The following is a 15492-nucleotide window of genomic DNA, read 5'->3' as shown; positions in this document are numbered from 1 at the left end:
ATTGACTTTTCTTTCGCTATATGCCTCTAACCTCTTCATCATGAGTCCTTTTGGGCCTTTTGTCCAGAATGACTGAGATAAATGAGGTATATCTTCACCACTGCAATGACTGTATGTACAATGTAGGCAGCAGCTTTTTGAGGAGGTCAAAAAGGAGGTCACTAAACCAGCTAAAAAGTTGTTTAATGTAAAGAAATTGTCCTTCATTTTTAATTAAACTCTTTTGATGTTGTTTGGGAGTCATAGGAGAAATATAGAGGTAAAATGCATCATTAATCATGTGAATATATAAAGAATAAATTAAATTGAATTCCTTGGTTTAATTATGTACCACAAACTGGTTTGAAAGTAGACTCATCTTGTTCAGAGGAAGTTAGTTTATAGTATCGCAATCCTGGAGAATACGAGGCTTACATACACTCTCAAAAATAGAGGTACAAGATAGGGACATTTCTGTACTTATAGGTATATTTTAAAGAAATGTTCTCTCAAAAGTACAATACTGGTCTTTAAGAGACCAGAAGCACACCTTCAGAGTATGAAAAAGGGTTCAAAGGGACATAAAGTACAAATTTGTACCATTTTAACCATAAGGGTACCTGCAGCATTGAAAAATGTTTGTCGTGACAAAAACTATTGTTAGCAGCAGTGCTTTAAGTGGGCCGGGACGCAGCGGTACACAGTACCTGCATTTTTAAATAATATCCTTTTGCATACCGGAACTATTTTTTACAGCATATAGTGCATACTGGGACTTTTACCAGCTTTTCTTCAGCAATCAGTATATCCCCCTACGACTTCACCACATATTACAACTGATATTTGATGACTTTATTGAAAATTTTTTTTTAAAAAGTCGCCTCAAAAGAAATGTATTGGTACGACCGGTTTAGACGCACAACACTTGCTATAGCCCACAATGTCAGTGTTTTGAGTTTTTGAAGATTATTTCTAGATTAAAGATAAGATAATATTGCTAAGTTGCATGGACCAGGCCTAATGCTGGGAAAAACATAAAAAACATAACTTGATAAGGTACAAAAATAGACCAGAACTGAAGAGTACAGAAATGTCTCTCAAAAGAGTACACCCCCAGCGACAAGCATTTGTACCTTTTTAGGTACAAGCTGGTACCTCTATTTTTGAGTGTGTACAACTAAAAGCACAGTAAACTTAATAAAACATACATTTTTATCATGACTGTATTCAGGTGTAGTGTAATACACACAAGTGATACAAAAGCAGTAAATACAAGTACATTACTTGTATGTATTTGCAAGTATTGGATTGGATTGTATTTAAAGCAAAAAGGATCTACCGGTATAAAAAAAAAAAAAAAATACACAAAATGCAAAAAGAAGATAAACAAAAGAACAGCAGTTTCAGTAAATCTGTCTGTAAATGTTGTGAAATAGAAGATTTGAACTGTGTGTTGTAGACACAGGATGGGGACATACAAGTTGATAATTTGGTCTATTCATTTTTTGATGTGAGGAGAAGAAAATGTAAAGTTTTCAATACTGATGTTGTTGTATGAGGTAAACATCTAATGATGTAAACGTCTAATGTAGTCATGCAGGCCCCTGCACCGGGGCCCTTGTAATGCGTGTTATTAGTTAGCTTCAAGCCAGAGGCAAACATGGTAAACATGTACATGGGCTGATTATACATATCTTAAAAATAGTAACATTGTTGGCAGTAAGTCATACTTAGAAGCAATTCTTTTCAGTCGAATGCATTAAGATGCGATTATTTCACAAAAAACATTATAAAAGAAAGTTAAAGTCTGACTCAACTTTCATTTGAAATCGACTCCTGATTTCCAACTTTCTCCTCGAAGGTTGTACAACAGTTCAAATTTAGAAAACGGCATCACCAGATGCATCAGACCAGACTTTGCCGTTCTAATCTCAGCTTGTCTTAAAACAATTTACTTCAGAAAGAAATCAAAAGCTGGCGTGACCCGCAGGGCATTGTGGGATGTCATCACATCATATGGCCAGAACTGTTGGGATTGTCCCACAAAGGTTACTTCTTGTTTTCACAAAGACTCAGAACATTTTGTATCCTGCAGGACATTAACTAGAAAATGTCTGACATAATTGAAACACCCTGTAATAAGTTATTATTACTTATTGTTTTATCAGTGCAGTGTGTCCACTTTAAGGGTGCAACATCTCCTGGAGTTAAACTGAATCTTGTTCTGTGTCCCTCTGGTCTGCGAAGGCCTACTGGAATCCTCTCTCCTGCGAAGGAAACGGGCTACGAGGCTCTGAGTGGTTAGACTGGAGAAAGTGCCGTACTTTTCTTTCAGATGCTAGAACAATGACTAGTTAACAGGAAGTCTACATTTAGGCCTCCTTCTGATAAACCAGAGCTAGGATGACTTTCTGGGAAGGCCAACAAGAGTAGGAAAGAAATGAACAGAGCACAGAAAAAGCTGATGCATGCTTTGCTTTTCCCCATTTTCCAGTAAATGCGCTGAGAGGGCATTCACACCTAACAGCCCATTATACTCGGTACGATTAAGGACTTGGTTTAGGGTTTAGGTGATGATTACAACATTCTGCCACGTAGAGTTTGGTATCAGACTTTAAATGACCCAAACCTAATAAATAATATGTTCCACCACCTGCCAGGGGCGGCGCTGCATCAACAACTAGCTACTGAAGGAGACAAAACACACAAAGAAGAAAACCTGCTCATCTGTTTATGTGGGACAACGTCTGATTCCACCACATCAGAGCTAAACATGGACCTGAAGCAAATCCTGGTGGTCCTTGGATGACCACGTGTCTGTCAGAACTTTTGCCTCATTGTCAGTCCATCTCTGATCACGAGCTGTTTCACACAGATATCGTCCTACACGCACAAACGTTTTCATTGTTTACCCACAATGCACTGCATCGGACCAACACTGCCTTCTGCGCTGTAGTCCACTTCCTGCATCTGATTCACTTGAAGTGGACCAAAACCTACAACTATAGGCAGACCAGAGTTCTTTGATCCACACTAGAGTTTGGTTGCAAATTCAGACCCATCACCCATCCATCTCTAACAAACTGGACTTTTAAAAAAAAACAACAACAAAAACTAACCAGGACTCGAGCTGTTGTTGATATGACCAAAACAAACCTGACTAAGTTCAAACTAAGAAACTGGGTCCTCTGTGTCTCTTTGAAGCTCAGACTTTCTTCTTGAACCTTGTGGAAAGTTCTTTATTTACTTTTTTTCTCCCCACTTTTATTTTATTTTATTCCTTTTTTTTTGTGATAATGTCATGACATTTAACTTCAACATCTGCTACAGCTTCCATTTCTGAACTCTCCCCATCCCCTGCTGCTCCTCTGCATCCTGGTTTTACTGCTGCAGCAGTGAAAAACGTCCACATAAAATAATTTCCCACCATGATCCAAACATTGTTTAGTCAATTTATTCCTTTGAGTCTGACCATGCTGTCATCAACAAAGTGCTGGTTTCCTGCTCTACTCACTCCCCCCACCTCACTAACAAAGGCAATCCTGTAGTGTTCCGCCTCTTTGCTTTCCGAATCTGTTGGAATTCCATCGGAAGCATGAATAGTTGAGGAATTATGATGATTTGAATTATGCATGTGGTTTCCTGTCACCGGTGACGTGGTCGGCTCTTAAAGGTGCTCCAGTATAAGACAAATTCATTTCAGTATGAAACATCGCCCAGCTCTAATTACATGTCGATCTTCAACTGATGCTGTTTATTGTTACAATAAATTTACATTACGTCACTGTTTTCTTTCTTTTTTCATCATGTTTGAAATAAAGCTAAATGCAAATAAAATGACTCATTCCATCTGCAAAAGACACAAAGATTACCCTTTAAAGGCAGAGTATGTAAGATTTCAAGGCAATTCTTTCCACCACCAGGTGGCAAACACCAGGTCGTGAGCAAAACCACAAAACTGCTACCTCCACAAACGACCACAGGTTGGTAGTAATGAGAAAAACTGACCCCCTCACCCCTCCTCCTTGCCAGCTCCAATGAGGGCAGGAATCGCTTGTGAGCTGTAGCTTAGAGCCGCTCTGCAATAAATGGGCTTATACTCCCCCTACTGGTGGAAAAAAGTACTTTTTTTTTTTTTACTGGTCAGAAAACATTCAAGAAGGGTCTTTGTCATTAATTAAACTTGTAATTTAATAACGCATCAAATATGGACAGACTGGAACCTACATGTAAAAAAAAAAAAAACTAATTATGATTGTAGTTATTTTTTTAGTTAATTTATTTTGAAAATATTGAAAATCTTACATATTCTACCTTTAAGTTTCTGCTGGACGTCATTAAAATAATTTCACTTCATGTCCATCTGCACATGTATTCATGATCACGTTTTTTTAACAGTTCACCATCAAGGCAGCATTTTTTTTGTTTTTAATGATGTATTTGCTGCTTTGTTCTCTTTGAAGCCGCTTTAAATAAATATTTTAAGACTTCTGATAACATCAGACTGGTTAAAGAAGAAAATCAGTGAAGAGTCTGAGTTCATCAGAGTGAGCCGTCGTCGTCTGCATCCCTCCTCCTCCTCAAACTGCTTTTAAAATGCAGTTTGTTCCCGAGTCGCTGCATCCAAACAGAACAATACCCTCATCAAACGAGCAGTGACAGCTCCGCTTATTTACAGCTGCAGCTGAGCACGAACGGGAGAGTGGGCGTGCGAGGAGGACAATGGCTGGAGAAGAGGGAGAAGACAAAAAAAAAAAAAAAATGGAGACAGGAAGCCACTGATGAACGCAGAGGCTGTCAGTTTAAATCCTAAAACTTGGGCTGGTGGACCAGAACAGAAGGAAGAACCTCCGTGCAAAACATTCATGCTTTACCATGGTAACAGCCGTGAACTCACACCTGCCAATACCTCCAGCATACAGTCTGGGCTCGATGAGTGCAGCACTGCTTGCTCATTGAGCTCATTTCTCAGATGTAATGTAGTGTTTACAGCCCTCCTGGGACCGCCACATTCCCATGGCTCGTCTCCTCCTGGGAAAGAGGAAAAAAAACACACAGAAACCAGCCCACAGGAGTCCACTAACATGCTTTCATCTCATTAAACTATGACTCTGTCCACAACCTGGCCACTCTGTCTTCTCCAGTTCTTATAAATGACAGAAACCCTTGAGGTTGTAGTCATTCAGGGTCATCATTAATAAATCATTCCACCTACAGTCTGACTGCCATCAGTCCTTCTACTTAACGGCAGCAAAAATGCCACTTTGCTTCACCGTCCACACCTCAAAGATCAACATCACTTTGTCATCCCATTCGTTACCTTTAAGCTCTGTCATCCTTTACTCAAAACCAGATCAGTGAATCAATCCTTTACAGCTTCACAGTAATGACTAACGAAGGGTTAATCTGTTGTTTGATGGGCTTCACAGAAAAGGCAGTTTAGCCCAACAGCAGCTACATCCCACACAGCAGTTGTCTGAAGCTACTGGCCAAAAATATTCCCACCAAAAACACGCAGCCGAAAGCTTCGGAGCGAAAGAAAACATGACCTGTTGTGTAAAACAGCCAAACAGACAAAAGATCACGAAGAAGTGAGTCAGACAAAGAGCTTGACGCCTCCTTCTCTCGTTGCACTGTGCAGGTATGTGTGTTTTTTAAGGCCAGAGCTGCATCCTGCCTGCAGCTGTTCGGACACCGAGCGTCTCCCTTGGTGCAGAGCTCAGTGGCACAAACACACACCGAAGCTACGTTAATGTGTGTAAGCTCGAACAATAAAAACGCAATGTCTTTATCTTGAGGATGCCTGGAACTGACGCTTGTTTTCTGAAGATAAAATGGGGATTTTTCTCATTATGTTTACTTTAAAACAAAATAAATATTATTCTTTTTTTTTTTCTTTTTTTCTTTTTAGCAAAACTAATTTTGTCAGAGGAAAACTCAAAACTGAGCAGCTGCTTCTGATAAAATGGTATTTCAGTACTTTAGCTCAATGAATGTGTGACGGAGGATTGCGCGTGCATGATAACTACAGCAGTTTTCTTATGATTACAAAAAGTATGTATTTGTTGTTTTAAAGAAATAAATTCTGCCTTGCGGAGCAGAGTCATCCGACGTGGTACAAGAAGCCAATAAACTAGTACTTTGTGCTTTTGTTCTATTGTACCAATGCTTCTTGACATTGTAAAACACAATAATTTAATTGAAATTTCATTTGTAGGGAAAATACATCTGTAGAATGAGCAGCAGCATTGATTATGTGGGTTAAGCTCATTAAACACTGTAAAAATGGAATGGTAATACTAACTGCATGAACAAATTAACATGAATACTACTGTTAGTGGCTTAATACAAACACAACACAGGGAGTAGCATATATATATATATATATATATATATATATATATATATATATATATATATATATATATATACGTGTGTGTGTGTGTGTAAATTAACATATATAGAGGGTTTATCAGGGTTTTATCAGAAACTAATGCCAGAATTTGAGTGGAGAAGATGGAATAATGTCTGCGTGTCTTTCTACATGCTTCTGGCAGGTTTGACATTATCTCACAGCGTGAAGAAGCTGTTGCTTCTCCTGACTCAGTGGTCCTGAAGCTGTTTGTTCGTTGAAACAAAGGAAAGTAGTACACTGTTTTTGTAAATAAAAATAACAAACTGTTTTTTTGTTTTTTTTTAATGAAAAACTGAATAAAAGGCAAATATTTTCAGATTTCAGATCTCTAAATATAAATGTCAACCGAATATTTGACTAAATATATTCTGCAAAATGTGAACAGAAAACCAACCGTATTTCAGTCCTTTTGTTTTACAGCTCACAGCAAACTTTAAATCTAAAGATTGTGTGTTTTTTTTTTTTAAATAATGTCTGAAGTTCGAACTGAAGGCCTGCTTCCTCACACCATCGTCATCAGTCCTTCACAACAGCTTCAAAGCGGCGAAAGGCTGTTTTCCTGTTTGGACTTCAGTTAAAAGAACATCATGTTCCAGGACACGCGTCAATAAATTGCACCATGTTGATATATTTCACTTTATTTGGACTTTTGCAGGATCAACACATGAGAATGTGTCCCCTTCAGCTCTGCAACACTTTGGGACATTTCTGCCCAGAGCAGATGATGATAAACTCACCCCTTGTGATCCCTTTTGTCTTCATTTTTTCTTTTCCAATAAATAAATTCAATCTAAAACAAAAAGTGGATTTAAAGAAAATTTTAGTTACCATTTCTGTTTCTTTCTTTCTTTCTTTTTTTTATTTAAAGACATATGCAGAATGCTTGTGCTGCTTATCCTTCTCAAATGTTGCTGCAAACTGAAAACTTAGTGGATTTTTCAATTACTGGTTGAATAATACTAGAATATTCAGACATTATTCAGACATCTGGGACAATTTTATATTTCATTGACTTTATCATAAGAACAAAAAGCATCGTTGGAGGGTGTAAATCTTCTCTGTGATCCTCCAGTTAAACCTAAAACTGTTGCAGAGCCTGAACATCAGCACGTCGTGTAACAGCAGGATTGTGATTTGACAGCAGGCAGAAAACATCTCATCCTTTGTGCGGCGGCGTGACACGTCGGCTGTTTGCAGCTCGCTCAGCACCGCCACGGGCACTTCCTTTGTCTGAATCAAAGTGTCACCAGCAACACAAACATCACTAAACAGGGATACCATTGATCATGCCTCCAAGAACTGAAAGGAAAAAAAAACACAACATATTTAGCATGACCCAAATTCCCAACAAGGTATCCTGCACATTCAGCAAACAGCAGTAACACCTGCTCACGCCTGCTGAGGCTGGAAAAACATCCTCATCCTTCACATCTCCTCAACAACAAGCAAGTTCCTCTGTTTGCCTGCTTTAACATTTAGGCAGAATTCATCTCCTTTTCTTTCCCCTGGCTTCTTCTCCCCTCCAACTCTGCCATTTCCATAAATTATGGAAGGGGGAGGCTATATTTGGACTCAGAAGGGGGAGATGGGGAAGCAGAGTCTGGAGATGCTTTGTTCAGCAGCACATGAAAGCAGAGGTACACCTGAATGCTGCCTGAATGCTGATGGATGTTTATTGACATCTTCCTCCAGCCTGATGCACCATCATCTTGCACGTGAACTCGCACTCCCTGTTTTCTAAACGTGCACACCAAGATGTTGAAAAAGGAATAAGCAGCTGCTTCCCCCCCCCCCCCCCCCCCCCCCCCCCCCCCCCCACATCTCTCCAGAACCCCTCTTACTGAACCAGCAGCAACAATTCAGCCTGATGAGCAAATGAAACACCTTTGTGTGGAAACAAAAGACCTGCGCGCGGGCACTCAGCCCAGCTGACAGCCGCGCGCGCGCGCGTCTCTTGTTGATCTGCTTTGATTCATTCAGTTCAGTGACTCGTGAATCTTTCATTCGCTGCTCTCACGGAGGCTGCATATCACTTTCGTGGCAGGTTGAAGGCCGGAGGGGAAGAAAAGAAGGAGAGAGAGGGGGGGGGGGGGGAGGCGCGTGAAAAGCATCCAGAGGAGCGCATGACTCCTCGGCTGGATGTTCGGGACTCTCACCTCCACTATGAACGTCTTCTCCTCCCCGCACACCGAAACCACCCAGAACAAAATGGGAAAGTAGCAGGTTTTCCAGCAGAACCCGGGGAGCCCCGCTTTCCTCCTCCGCCTCACTCCTCCTTCTCCTCCTCCTCCCGTCGCCATGGCCGTGTCCCCGAAATCTCCCTCTCCTTCTCCTCCTCCGCCGCTTCCCGCCGGTGCTTTCCAGGCTCCTGCTCCGCTCCTCACCGGAGGAGACGGTCCGTGTGGCCGGGCTTCATCCCGACTGCTCAGCCCGTCTCTCCTCCTCCTCCTTCTCCTCCTCCTCTTCCTCCTCGCGCTATTTTCGGCTCGGTTTGTCGCTCGTGGAGCGCGCAGCTCTCGGAGGTGCAGCAGAACAGCTGGAGGAGTCAGGCTGCAATAACGCGCGGATGCAGGTTGGCCGCCCCGGGTACCAGAGAGGAGGAGAAGGGGGAGGGACGGAGAGATGTGATGGATGTTGTTGCAGGAGCGTTTTGTTGCCACGAGGGGCGCTGCGGAGGCACCCCGCCGTGTGTCTGTGTGTGTGTGTGTGTGTGTGTGTGAGTGAAGGCTCCTTTAATCCAGATTACAATATTAAAAGTTAAAGACAGGTAAAACACATCCTTTCTGATTTTGCAGGAAATATCTCTTAAGGTTCAAATTAAAACATTGAAACTGAAAGTGAGCTGTGTGAGGCTCATTTACCTTTAATAAAATAAAACAATTCCACTTTTTTTTTATTTTTGATAACTGTAATTTTTTTAAGTTGTCCTAATGCATTTTATTTGTTCTGGTTTTTTTTTGGTTTTTTTTTAACCCCCCAGAATGTGGTGCTTTGGTCAACATTGTTGTTTTTAAAGTGCATTATAAATAAAGTTGTACTGTATTGTATTGTATTTATTATTTTAAGCAATTTCATTTTAAAGGGAATAATTATTTATGATCATATATAAATTCTTCAGATTTTTACCTTTTTTTTTTTTTTTTTTTTTTTTAAAACAGCCACGTCTTTAAAGTATTTATTACACTCATTGTCAACTACCAGGAACACTTTGACGTCTTCGTTCAGGACTGCCTTGATTCTTGGTAGCAAATCATGGATTCAACAACACATTCCACAGAGATTTTGCTCTATATCAACATGAAGCATCACACCATTGCTGTTGATTTGCCGGCTGCACATCCATGAGCAGATCTTCCCTTCCAACGCGTTAAAGCTGCTCTATTAGACTGAGATCTGGTGACTGTGGACGCCATAGATGCATCATCTTGCTGGAAGTTTCCATCAGAAGATGCTACGCCTGTGGTCATAAAGGAATGGACGTGTCAGTAACAATGCTAAATGCTAAATGCTATATTGGTATTAAAGAGCTCACAGTGAGCCAAAAAAAAAAAAAAAAAATCACACACACCAATACACACCCATCAGCCTGAACTGTTGGTGCAAGTCAAGATGGATGTTTTTATGTTTTTTCACCAAATTCTGACTGTCATCTGAATGTGGAGCTGAAATTGTGATTCATCTACCCAGAAAATGTTTTTCCATCTGTTATCCAGTTTAGGTGATCCTATGTTAACTGTAGCCTCAATTTCCTGTTCCTAACTGACAGGACTGAGACCCGTTGGCGTGTTTTGGTTAATTAGCCCATCTGCTTTAAAGTTGGACATGTTGTGTGTTCAGGGATGCTGTTCTGCATATATTGGATTAAACCAGTGTGCTTTTCACCTTTTCCAACCAGTTTGACCTCTGACATCAACAAGACATTTCGGTCCTGATAACTGTTGCTCCCTGGATATTTTATCTTTTTCATGACCATTCTCTGTAATCTGTAGAGATGGTTGTGTGTGAAAATCCCAGTAGATCAGCAGTTTCTGAAATAATCATCAACAATCATGGCATGTTGAAAGTCACTTAAATCTCCTTTCTTACTCATTCTGATGCTCCGTTTGAACCTCAGCAAGTCTTCACCATGTCTACCTCTCTACATGTCTAAATGTATTGTTTTGCTGCCACGTGATTTTCTGATTAGATATTTGTGTTAACAAAAATACAAAGTGGAAGTGTGTGCAGGTCTTTTTACAAACTCTCTGGTATAAAGACTGAAGCTTTGAGGGAAGTTCTTATGGGAACCAAAGCCAAGTCCGAAATTGGCAGAATATCATGACATATAGTCCAGTTGTCAAAAATGTCCTCCCATCGTCTTTTCTGAAAACCTTTTCCTCTTCCTTAGGAAATAACGTTATGAGGTTAAGTAAAGGATTTCAGTTTTAACGACTGAATCTAGAAAATATCCCAAAAGCACATGAGTTGTGCCGAACACATAATTACCTTGTTGTTTCAGACATATTATTGGATTGAAAAAAACCCTCAAATATTATAATAAAGGTTTGCAATAAAAAATGAATGAATAAAAGTTCAATTTAGTCAGTTCAATTCAGTTCAGCACTTTATTTACCCCTGAGGGTTAATTTAAATGGCATAAGAAGCAGCATTATTAAAAACAACAGACAGAACATCAAACAACATGAGGACCTGCACACTGCTCAACACATGCAGAGAGAGCTAGAATCTGAATCCAACCATCCCAGCACACTGCTCATAATTACTCTGGTATTTTCATTACATTTATGGAAAAGAATAAATGAGTATCACATAAGGCTGCAACTCGGAGGATTTGTGGACAAATGTATCTCCTTTCCTTTCATGGCAGACGGTCCAGTGTTTCTCATTAAAGAGGCATTAAGGTTATTTTGTTTGCATTTAGAGAATAAGACAAGTTCTCGTCGAGCCTGCCACAGAGATTCTTCCAGGACACTTCACATAGAAAATCCACCAGCAAAATAAAACTGCCTAACCAGACTCCCATTTGGATGTGAATCTGGGTTAGCGATCAAGTTGGATTACAACATTGGATGATTTGTCTCTTTTGTGACTAAAAGCTGCTGAGACAGTTCAGGAACAAAATTGTGCATCAGGTTTTAGTAATCCAGTTTATTCATTAAGAGCTAAGTGACCTAACCCTGAGTTAGTGGAAGCTAACCAGCTAATTAGCTAGCCAGTGTGACTTAGCTTTGTTAGCCGGCTCAAAGCTACAGTTGTGATACTCTCTGCCTTCTTGTCCGTGGATATCAAAAAGACATGCTCCTTATCCAAAATTTCAAAATTAAACATCAAACAAATGAGTAAAAATCTAATTTATTGAACTTTCTGCAAAGTCACTGAAACTGCCTCCAATTCCAGCAGCTACACAGACAGCCTGCTCCTAATGGTCTATTAAATCCATACGCAGTGTGGATACTCCACCACCATCCTTCATTTCAGTTTTTAATAAATTGATGCCCATCAGCATAATTCTAATTATAATTTAATAGAACATAATAGAATTTATTGTCATTGCATTGAACAGTACAATGAATTTTAAAAGCTCTCCACTACACACTCAAACCCACACACATACACACACACACACACACACACACACACACACACACACACACACACACACACACACACACACACACACACACACACCCATATTCAAACAAGTTTTTATGAACTTGCCATAAGACAGAATTTGCACCATATTGAATGAATTTCAGATATGTAATTCATTTCATAAAATTATTGACAAAACAAAATAACAAAAGCACAAAAAAATAAACAACATCCACCCACCCAAAAACATGCTTTTGTCACAGAGTGGAATATTACAGATAGATTAATCCTGCAGTACTTTTCCTTATAATTTTCACTTGTTGGATTGGTTGAATTCTTACTTTGACTTCAAACATCCGAACAAATCCTAAACCTTCTCTGACAGACCTCTTCAAACTGGCATAATCAAGCTCATGGGTCTAAAAAGAGAAGAAACTTGTTTTTAAATACAAAGTGCACCCTCCAGCATAGATATTTATTTGCATTTTAACCCGCACCATGGTGTTTTCCTCAAGATTAACAAGTCGTTTTGTTGCCTGAAGCTAATCAGAAGGCAAATGATGAAATTTGAATTAATAAAAGCTCCACAAAGGGTGACTCCACGTACATCCCTGATTGAACCATATTTACTCAATTAATTTGCTCCAACTCCTAAATGTGAACTTCAGTGTATTTTTCCCTCCATTGAAAAATGGTGTAAACTTTCCCACTGAGTCTCCACACTAAATGTCGGTGAGTGATGACAAACATGTCACAGTGACATTTACTGTAAATTTATGTCCCTGGAGCAACTCAGTCCACTTGCTGTTACTTTCTTATTAACTACACAGCCAAAGGTAATTTTACTAAATCAGAAAGTGCTGCAACACATGGCATCATTTGCCACCTGCCCGCCACATCACCAGGTTTTAACACCCGGCTGTTTCATCTCATCCTGAACTAACTTCCTATTGGCTGCATGTGAGTGTGATGCTGTGCAGACACATATGACTTGAGGGCATGTGTGTGTGAGACTCAATATAAGGAGGAAACACGCAGCAGTGAAGGACATCACAGCTCACCACGTGTACCATCACTGGCTGTTACTTAAAATGCAGCAAAGGCGCTGAAGCAGGAAATGAATCTAATGACAGCACTGTCGACTGGAACTCCGCCTGTCTGAACCGTATAAACAAATCTGTGAGTTTCAGATGTGTCTAATGGAGGCTGCCACTGCTCACGTCACTGCAGGCCATTTCCTTCCACCTGCCTCTATGGGCTTCAATTATGAATGAGCGAGTATCGATTCATAATGCATTTGTCCCCAGGTGTCCGCACACTGTTGTGTTATACTTGTATGTGGAAAAGAAACCTGCAAGCCTGTATTGTAGCTTTGTATTTTTCTGTAATAAACCATATTACAGTTTATTTATGGTCATTTTTGGGTAATTAAAGCTATGGTAGGTAATCTTGCTCAGACATTTTTTTTTTTTACTCTGGGTGAAGTGGTTCCTCATTCTGATAGTAATCTATGCATGTTGTAATCATGAATGATAAGAAATATAGTTAGACCCCTCAGTTTACTGTAAATCTGTAAAAACTCAGTCCAGATCAGACCAGACTCAGACAGACTCAGACCAGTACTAACGTTTGGGCCGAATTGAAGTTGTTCATTTCTTATATTTTGTAAGCTTCTTCTCCTGGCTCCCCTCCTCCTCCCACAGCACATACCTGATAGCAACACCCTGCATATAAATAGCGTATAGGGATGAAAATAAAATGTACTGAAGAAGAAACTCAGAAAGCAAACATAGCTGAGAAAATGCAGGAAGGATTTCACCGACCCGGCTCGGTTTATTTGCCTCCTTCTGCTGAATGGCTGAGAAAGAGAAAATTGTTGGTGGAAAAAGCTGCGAATAAAAAAGCCTTGGATCAGGCAAGGAGCAAATCCAGAGGGGGACGAGCCAAGACAGGGTGCTACTCTCAAATCTTCCTAGCTTCCCAACATTACTTACCCCAGCTTTAATGTGTGATTTTTTTCTGACGTCTAAGGCATAGACTGTGTATAAAGAGATGGACAGAGTGTCCGTGACGTCACCCATTGGTTTCTGAAGAGCTGAAATGAAGCTCGGTGGGCGGTTCCTACCGTCGCCATGTTGGCAGCGTCATGCGCGTCGTCTTGCCCGGAAAATACAAATATGGGCAAAGAGGTGGAGCTGAGAAGGGGGCTGTGAGCGTCATGGTGGATGATTGACATTGAGCAAACTCCGAGCTTTCTGTAGCTAAAAGCTACACGGGAGCTACCCAGCTAACGGAGATAAGCGGACTAAAGCTAAGTCACATTGTTAACCGGCAGTTGTTCTACGTTCTTCTAACTTGAAGCGGGATATCGGTGCCTGTCAATCAAAAGGACCCGCCCCTAAATATGCCGAACTTTGAGATTAAATTACTTTTAAACGGGCGAGGTAGAAAAAAAATCACTCCCTCCACAGTTGTCATAAAGGTAAACTTGACCTATAAACCGAAAATGGATTTTTGAACCAGGCTGTAAACATGTTTATTTCTGCTGTGAAGTTGGTCTTTTTAACATGGGAGTCTATGGGGATTTGCTCTGCTTTGCAGCCCCTAGCGGATGAAGGGGGAACTGCAGTTTTATGCACTTCCGCATAGACTTCCCTTTTTACCGCCGGAGGTTGCCGCTTGGTTTAAGGCTACGTTCAGACTTCAGAGCTTGCTGCTCACATCGGATGTTTTTGTGAAATCCAAATTTTTTGAAAGTCTGTTCACATTTCCGAGCAAATGTGACTTGTGATCTCCTGTATGAACCTCATTCACACCAGAAGAGTCCCGCATGTGTAGAAGACACGGCGACGTGCAGTAAGCGTGTGGTGCGTGTGACGTCTTTGTGTTTGCAGAAGTTAATATGGATGGTAATAGGGCAATTGCTATTTTAAAAGTTTTGTCCAACCGTAAAAGTAAAAAAAAAAAAGTCAAAAATTTTGTCTAACTGTAGCCACAACATTGTGAATGGGTTCGTTTTAAGGAGACGGAAGAGGAAAGTAAAAGTATTGGTCAATGCCTTTTGTGGAGCTGTGGCAGCAACAACTGTAGAGAGAAATGTTTGGGTACGGAGTCGCAGTCGGGATTGGTGGGAGAGTGATGTGAGCGCATTTACCGATAAAGAGTTCATAAACCACAAAAAAAAACAGAATAATGACGTTTGTTGTGTGTCAATGACGCGTTGGTCGGATTAATGCGACCTGACCGTTCATAGTGAAGTCGCATGGCAAAAGACCAGATACATATCGGATTTAGGACCACATATCCAAGCAGCCTGGGTCGCATTTTAAAATATCAGATCTGTGTCATTCAGACTGTTAAGAAAAGATCGGTTACAGGTCGCATAGGGGCAAAAACATCGGATTTAAGTCACTTCAGCCTGTAGTGTGAACGTGGCCTAAGACAGCAAAACTACTACAAATGCACTGAAAACTACATGAACAACAGGAACATGCAACAAAAGACAT

At 40.4% G+C, this 15492-nt stretch overlaps 1 protein-coding gene across 1 annotated transcript in view; it reads right to left on the bottom strand.

Moving 5' to 3' along the window:
- The window catches only part of mmp24 (matrix metallopeptidase 24), a gene marked incomplete at both ends in the record, with an annotated part of 78737 nt that extends 70043 nt beyond the window's left edge, over positions 1-8694 (bottom strand). The window contains one exon of the mRNA XM_079241763.1: positions 8551-8694. Coding sequence (XP_079097889.1) covers positions 8551-8694 — 144 coding nt within the window. The remainder of the gene's footprint in view (positions 1-8550) is intronic.
- Between the last annotated feature and the right edge of the window lie 6798 nt (positions 8695-15492).

Source organism: Telmatherina bonti, assembly GCF_933228915.1.
Source record: "Telmatherina bonti genome assembly, chromosome: 6".
NCBI classification, from domain to species: domain Eukaryota; kingdom Metazoa; phylum Chordata; class Actinopteri; order Atheriniformes; family Telmatherinidae; genus Telmatherina; species Telmatherina bonti.
The sequence above is the reverse complement of the archived record's forward strand: the minus strand, read 5'-3'. Positions and strand labels throughout refer to the sequence as shown.